The sequence below is a fragment of the Chenopodium album genome, chromosome 25 (genome assembly GCF_948465745.1).
Source record: "Chenopodium album chromosome 25, dcCheAlbu1.1, whole genome shotgun sequence".
Lineage (NCBI taxonomy): Eukaryota > Viridiplantae > Streptophyta > Magnoliopsida > Caryophyllales > Amaranthaceae > Chenopodium > Chenopodium album.
This window is the reverse complement of record NC_137858.1, coordinates 1,071,983-1,080,053: the sequence shown is the minus strand read 5'-3', so window position 1 is coordinate 1,080,053 and position 8,071 is coordinate 1,071,983. Positions and strand designations below refer to the sequence as shown.

At 34.4% G+C, this 8,071-nt stretch overlaps 1 protein-coding gene across 1 annotated transcript; it reads right to left on the bottom strand.

The window, feature by feature from the left end:
* Window positions 1-2,392: 2,392 nt before the first annotated feature.
* On the bottom strand, window positions 2,393-8,071 carry LOC145615689 (uncharacterized). The gene is made up of 5 exons (XM_081670747.1): window positions 7,811-8,071; window positions 7,575-7,698; window positions 7,191-7,490; window positions 6,972-7,088; window positions 2,393-2,737 (listed from the first exon to the last, which is right to left on the bottom strand). Exons 3-5 carry the CDS (start codon window positions 7,407-7,409, stop codon window positions 2,393-2,395), a joined length of 681 nt encoding a protein of 226 aa, XP_081526873.1. The 5' UTR covers window positions 7,410-7,490; window positions 7,575-7,698; window positions 7,811-8,071.

Here is an 8,071-nt window from a genome sequence, read left to right as displayed (position 1 = left end):
TTTATTTTTTATAGGTACAATTTCGAAGATACAACGAATGCCTATTTATTACTTACTCCGTAGGAAGCTACTCCATGGTGTCCAATTTGGATTACAATATTCCGTATTTAAATATATTAAATAAAATAATATAAAACAAAGTTAAATCAGACTTACCAGCTGAATCATATGCTCATATAAATTATTGAATGTTATTAACATACAATAATAATTAATTGAGAAAGAACAAAATAATTCATAAAATAACAATTAATTTTTCAACACGGTGTTAACGAGTAACAATATAAAAATATGTCATGTATGAAGGGTTATTACGTGTAATAATTTGTAATGTGAACTATGGTAGTTGGAATAATAGCCATTTATAATATAAAATTGTAATTGATTTAATTATATTCACACGTGTGAATATAAAATATTATTGAGTAATATTATCTTTACTTACGTCGTTTGTTTTATTTAAGTGCATCATTTTTAACGAGGGAATACATTTGTCAATATACAGTCTAATTTTGACCATATATACTATAGAAAGTCAATAACATGATAACATATTGTAAGTAAACCGACAACATATTACATAAACATATTTGTTTTTAAAGATTATTACAAAAATCAAATTGCCAAAAGAAATTTACAGAAGGAATCATAACCATCAATACATAGATTTTATTCAAGACAAATAAAAAGGCTAGAAATTTTAAAGGGGAGATGGTTTTTTTTTTTTTTTAATTTTTCTTTAGGGGAAAAAAAAAAAAAAAAATCACTTCTCCGCGAAAATGGCATGGTGGTATTTGATGCTCTACATCTTTACTGTTGGTATCCTTGCGATAACAATGCCCATTTTAAACACAGGGAAAGAGTGTCCATAACTTGAAGTGCATGCATACAAGAATATACATGATGATCGAATAAGTGGTTTCTCAGCTCCAAGTACTTTTTTCGAACACAATCCAACGATGAATCACTCTCTAATTCGATGCTTGGCTACGGGGACTAGCTGAGGGTAGAGTGAAGAGTTCTAACAAAACCTTTTACGTTGCTGTTAAAGCCCTCTTCAATCTGCATATATCAGATTAGAAATTTAAATTAGCTTTAGACTTATTTTTATTTTTTTTTAATTATTATTGTATTTGTTTTTTTTTTTTTTTGGTGAGAGGGTGGGGTTAGCCCCCAATTGTATTTGTAACTTTGTAAGTAATGAAACAAATTGCTCTAAGACCCCTAGACCGTAACCCAGTTATTCATTGGTTATAGCCTTGACACTTTGAGAGTGGGAGAAATAGGCGGAAACACCATCTTTAAAATGTCACCGTGAAAGCCGAAAAGTCATAGTTTTAATCACTTACGTCAAGACCCACAACTAACATGCTTGCTTTACATTTTACTCGTATATATACTAAGGTCTTGTTTAGTTCACTTTATTTTTACTTATTTCAGAAAAAATAAGTTCAGATCAAATCGTAAAAAATAAGTTTAAGTCAGATCAGATCAGAAAAAATAAGTTCAAATCAAATTATCGTTTTATTTGTAATTTTTTATCGCTAAATACACTACTAGAAAACACCTTGTTTCCGACGGAAATTTTCCGTCGGTAAGGGGCTAAAATCCGTCGCAAATAAACTTTCCGACGGAAATTCGTCGTAAAGGCTCGTCAGAAATACGCTCGTAGGAAATCAGCAATTTTCCGACGGAATTAGTGGCCTTGGAAAAAAAATTGACTTTTGCTCATGGTCCGTCGCAAATCTACGACAAACTATTTCCGTCGCAGATTATATTTTGCGACGGAAAAATCCGTCGGAAAGGATGTATCTTACGACGGAATTTTCCGTCGCAAAAGGGAAATGATTGCGAGGAATATAATTCCGTCGCAACTTTTCGACAGAAAAATCCGTCGAAATTTTGCGACGGAATTATTTTCCTCGCAAATTTTTCCCTTTTGCGACGAATTTTATGTGCCATAATTCCGTCGCAAATAAGGTTTCCGGCAAAAAATTTTTATCAATTTTCCGTCGGAAATTAGTGTAAACAAGGCATCGAAATTAATTTATTTTCTGCCATAAACTAATATTTAAAACCTATTCCTGCACCTAGTTCCTGTTTACAAAATTTATCGAATATCGGAAATATTTTTATATATATTTCCACAAAAGCCATGCACCCAGTTAAACATAATAATATATAGTTATTTCCAAAAGAGCGGAAACATAATCAAAAGCTATACAAATTAGATTAACTACATGTCCGTACTACATGTCCATACTACATAAACATAAGCTAGGCTACACAATTGCCGGGGTACCCTGACCTGCTCCTCCACTACCTGGGTCATCCCTGGGGTCTCGATGCTGAGGCTGAAAGGTAGAACATGAGTCGTTGCTAGCGAATCGACTCATAAAATCATCCCACCGCTCCTTGTTTTCCTCTCTATTTCAGCCACTTCACTTTGAATTCGGAGTTGCATCTCAGTTTCCATTTCACTTCTGATTTCATCGCGAAGAGCCTGAACCCTATGCTCCATCTGATCCTGCATCTGAGAAACAACGGACGGTGTGTACTGCTGTGACGACCTAGAAACTCGACCCATCCAGTTGCTGTAGTACAACTCCGCACTTTGACCAAGACCCCTTACTCGACCCTTCTTGTTGCCGCCACCCACACTCTCCCAATACAACTCATTGGGACTCTTCTTAATCCCTTGAGTACTTGCTTCTTCAGCCTTCTTCTGGTAGGTTTCCTACAAGATATTCAATATACAAACATATATTAAATAAAAAAGGCATGAAACAGCATAAGTTAATAGTTTTTAAAGGTGTCCATGACTTGAAATGAAATAAAACAACCAAATACTTGAAATTAGGAACCATTTTCACCTACACACATTCAATATTGGCTTAATTGCCATCTAGTTTGCCTATTCTCTTCATTTCTTGGATTATGAACTCATTCTTTCACAAATTACTTCACTTTTACATAGTTATAGATGGTTATGGCTTGAAATGACATTTAATGAGGTATTTGCTAAGTATAGGAGCCATTTTACTCAAAATAGAGTCAAATAAGGGCAAAAGGCCTTCTAGTTTGCCTATTCTCTACATTTCTAGGATTATGAACTCATTCTTTCTCAAATTACTTAACTTTTACATAGTTATAGGTGATCATGGCTTCAAATGACATTTAATGAAGTATTTTCTAAGTATAGGAGCCATTTTACTCAAAATAGAGCCAAATAAGTGCAAAAGGCCTTCTAGTTTGCCTATTCTCTACATTTCTAGGATTATGAACTCATTCTTTCTCAAATTACTTCACTTTTACATAGTTATAGGTGGTTATGGCTTGAAATGACATTAAATGAGGTATTTGCTAAGTATAGGAGCCATTTTACTCATAATAGAGCCAAATAAGGCCAAAAGGCCTTCTAGTTTGCCTATTCTCTACATTTCTAGGATTATGAACTCATTCTTTCTCAAATTACTTCACTTTTACATAGTTATAGGTGGTTATGGCTTGAAATGACATTAAATGAGGTATTTGCTAAGTATAGGAGCCATTTTACTCAAAATAGAGCCAAATAAGGCCAAAAGGCCTTCTAGTTTGCCTATTCTCTACATTTCTAGGATTATGAACTCATTCTTTCTCAAATTACTTCACTTTTACATATTTATAGATGGTTATGGCTTCAAATGACATTTAATGAGGTATTTGCTAAGTGTAGGAGCCATTTTACTCAAAATAGAGCCAAATAAGGGCAAAGGCCTTCTAGTTTGCCTATTCTCTACATTTCTAGGATTATGAACTCATTCTTTCTCAAATTACTTCACTTTTACATAGTTATAAGTGATCATGGCTTCAAATGACATTTAATGAGGTATTTGCTAAGTATAGGAGCCATTTTACTCAAAATAGAGTCAAATAAGGGCAAAAGGCCTTCTAGTTTGCCTATTCTCTACATTTCTAGGATTATGAACTCATTCTTTCTCAAATTACTTCACTTTTACATAGTTATAGGTGATCATGGCTTCAAATGACATTTAATGAGGTATTTGCTAAGTATAGGAGCCATTTTACTCAAAATAGAGCCAAATAAGTGCAAAAGGCCTTCTAGTTTGCCTATTCTCTACATTTCTAGGATTATGAACTCATTCTTTCTCAAATTACTTCACTTTTACATATTTATAGGTGATAATGGCTTCAAATGACATTTAATGAGGTATTTGCTACGTATAGGAGCCATTTTACTCAAAATAGAGCCAAATAAGGGCAAAAGGCCTTCTAGTTTGCCTATTCTCTACATTTCTAGGATTATGAACTCATTCCTTCTCAAATTACTTCACTTTTACATAGTTATAGGTGGTTATGGCTTGAAATGACATTAAATGAGGTATTTGCTAAGTATAGGAGCCATTTTACTCAAAATAGAGCCAAATAAGGCCAAAAGGCCTTCTAGTTTGCCTATTCTCTACATTTCTAGGATTATGAACTCATTCTTTCTCAAATTACTTCACTTTTACATAGTTATAGATGGTTATGGCTTCAAATGACATTTAATGAGGTATTTGCTAAGTGTAGGAGCCATTTTACTCAAAATAGAGCCAAATAAGGGCAAAGGCCTTCTAGTTTGCCTATTCTCTACATTTCTAGGATTATGAACTCATTCTTTCTCAAATTACTTCACTTTTACATAGTTATAAGTGATCATGGCTTCAAATGACATTTAATGAGGTATTTGCTGAGTATAGGAGCCATTTTACTCAAAATAGAGTCAAATAAGGGCAAAAGGCCTTCTAGTTTGCCTATTCTCTACATTTCTAGGATTATGAACTCATTCTTTCTCAAATTACTTCACTTTTACATAGTTATAGGTGATCATGGCTTCAAATGACATTTAATGAGGTATTTGCTAAGTATAGGAGCCATTTTACTCAAAATAGAGCCAAATAAGTGCAAAAGGCCTTCTAGTTTGCCTATTCTCTACATTTCTAGGATTATGAACTCATTCTTTCTCAAATTACTTCACTTTTACATAGTTATAGGTGATTATGGCTTGAAATGACATTAAATGAGGTATTTGCTAAGTATAGGAGCCATTTTACTCAAAATAGAGCCAAATAAGGCCAAAAGGCCTTCTAGTTTGCCTATTCTCTACATTTCTAGGATTATGAACTCATTCTTTCTCAAATTACTTCACTTTTACATAGTTATAGATGGTTATGGCTTCAAATGACATTTAATGAGGTATTTGCTAAGTGTAGGAGCCATTTTACTCAAAATAGAGCCAAATAAGGGCAAAGGCCTTCTAGTTTGCCTATTCTCTACATTTCTAGGATTATGAACTCATTCTTTCTCAAATTACTTCACTTTTACATAGTTATAAGTGATCATGGCTTCAAATGACATTTAATGAGGTATTTGCTAAGTATAGGAGCCATTTTACTCAAAATAGAGTCAAATAAGGGAAAAAGGCCTTCTAGTTTGCCTATTCTCTACATTTCTAGGATTATGAACTCATTCTTTCTCAAATTACTTCACTTTTACATAGTTATAGGTGATCATGGCTTCAAATGACATTTAATGAGGTATTTGCTAAGTATAGGAGCCATTTTACTCAAAATAGAGCCAAATAAGTGCAAAAGGCCTTCTAGTTTGCCTATTCTCTACATTTCTAGGATTATGAACTCATTCTTTCTCAAATTACTTCACTTTTACATAGTTATAGGTGATAATGGCTTCAAATGACATTTAATGAGGTATTTGCTAAGTATAGGAGCCATTTTACTCAAAATAGAGCCAAATAAGGGCAAAAGGCCTTCTAGTTTGCCTATTCTCTACATTTCTAGGATTATGAACTCATTCTTTCTCAAATTACTTCACTTTTACATAGTTATAGGTGGTTATGGCTTGAAATGACATTAAATGAGGTATTTGCTAAGTATAGGAGCCATTTTACTCAAAATAGAGCCAAATAAGGGCAAAGGCCTTCTAGTTTGCCTATTCTCTACATTTCTAGGATTATGAACTCATTCTTTCTCAAATTACTTCACTTTTACATAGTTATAAGTGATCATGGCTTCAAATGACATTTAATGAGGTATTTGCTAAGTATAGGAGCCATTTTACTCAAAATAGAGCCAAATAAGGGCAAAGGCCTTCTAGTTTGCCTATTCTCTACATTTCTAGGATTATGAACTCATTCTTTCTCAAATTACTTCACTTTTACATAGTTATAAGTGATCATGATTTCAAATGACATTTAATGAGGTATTTGCTAAGTATAGGAGCCATTTTACTCAAAATAGAGTCAAATAAGGGCAAAAGGCCTTCTAGTTTGCCTATTCTCTACATTTCTAGGATTATGAACTCATTCTTTCTCAAATTACTTCACTTTTACATAGTTATAGGTGATCATGGCTTCAAATGACATTTAATGAGGTATTTGCTAAGTATAGGAGCCATTTTACTCAAAATAGAGCCAAATAAGTGCAAAAGGCCTTCTAGTTTGCCTATTCTCTACATTTCTAGGATTATGAACTCATTCTTTCTCAAATTACTTCACTTTTACATAGTTATAGGTGATAATGGCTTCAAATGACATTTAATGAGGTATTTGCTAAGTATAGGAGCCATTTTACTCAAAATAGAGCCAAATAAGGGCAAAAGGCCTTCTAGTTTGCCTATTTTCTACATTTCTAGGATTATGAACTCATTCTTTCTCAAATTACTTCACTTTTACATAGTTATAGGTGGTTATGGCTTGAAATGACATTAAATGAGGTATTTGCTAAGTATAGGAGCCATTTTACTCATAATAGAGCCAAATAAGGCCAAAAGGCCTTCTAGTTTCCTATTCTCTACATTTCTAGGATTATGAACTCATTATTTCTCAAATTAATTCACTTTTACATAGTTATAGGTGGTCATGCCTTGTAATGACATTAAACAAGCTATTTGCTCAGCATAGTTCAAGTGCTTACCGCAATCTCCTTGGCTTGGTCATTGGCAGGCACTAGTCCTTTCCCAGGGACATCCTTGAAGTGTGTCTTCAAGAAAAGCTCATGCGGAGTTGGGAAATGGCCTTTATTCTTCTTAGCCTTTGAGTGTACATGCAACAAAAAGAAAGGAGAGGTGTTAGACATGATTTCACTATAGAACACAATTAACTTGAATTTCACTTGCGTAATAAACAACTTTACCATCCTTTTTGCATGCTGCAAAGCTGAAATTGAGCCCTGATAGTGTGTTGGTTGAACCACTTTGTCCATAGAACCACCTCTTCTGTTCTTCTTGTTCTGTTCAGACCGCTTCAAAAATTTCTCATCTTTGGTAACAATGTCCATCATCTTTTTGTGGACCTCCTCGTTAAGCCAGCCAGGCTTGACGCCATTCATCCTTTTGGTGATTGTGTGGAACATGTCTCTCAGCCGATCAGCCAACTTCACTTAAAAGGCTCTCTTCACATGGTCATCCAACTCAGGTGGCCATGTGCATTGTTTCTGCAATGACAAACTTTTAAAGTTAGTAACCACATGTCCATTAACACATTTAGTAATATATGTCTAAAGTAGAAAATGATATACGTTGAACAAGTTCCACCAATGTTTCTTCGTATTCTCATCAACCTCTCCATAGTTTCGCCAAGGATCTCGATAGTAGCCTGTTAGGACACCGGAGACGCACTTAGTCACGTCCCCATCATCAAACCTACATTTAATGTGGAAATTGGAATATAAGTTCAAGTAATGTAAACAAATCTACATTAAATATGGAAATTGGAATATAAGTTTAAGTAATGTAAACAAATCTACAGACATACCATTGCGAAGCAGGATCTAATACTATCAACTCAGCAGACTGTGATCCCTGTCCTTGCTGCCTCTGCCCCTGGTGCCCCTGAAGCTGTTGGCCATTGCCTTGTACTTGAATTTCAGATTGGGTGAAGGCGGGATCCTCAGGGTCACTCAAATCATGAGCCTCCGCATCCTCCATTTCCTCGTCATCATCAAACACCAGAGCACGTGCTTTCTCCTTTCCTTTTTTCTTCTTCGACGCTTCCCCTTTTTTGCCTCCCGCCATA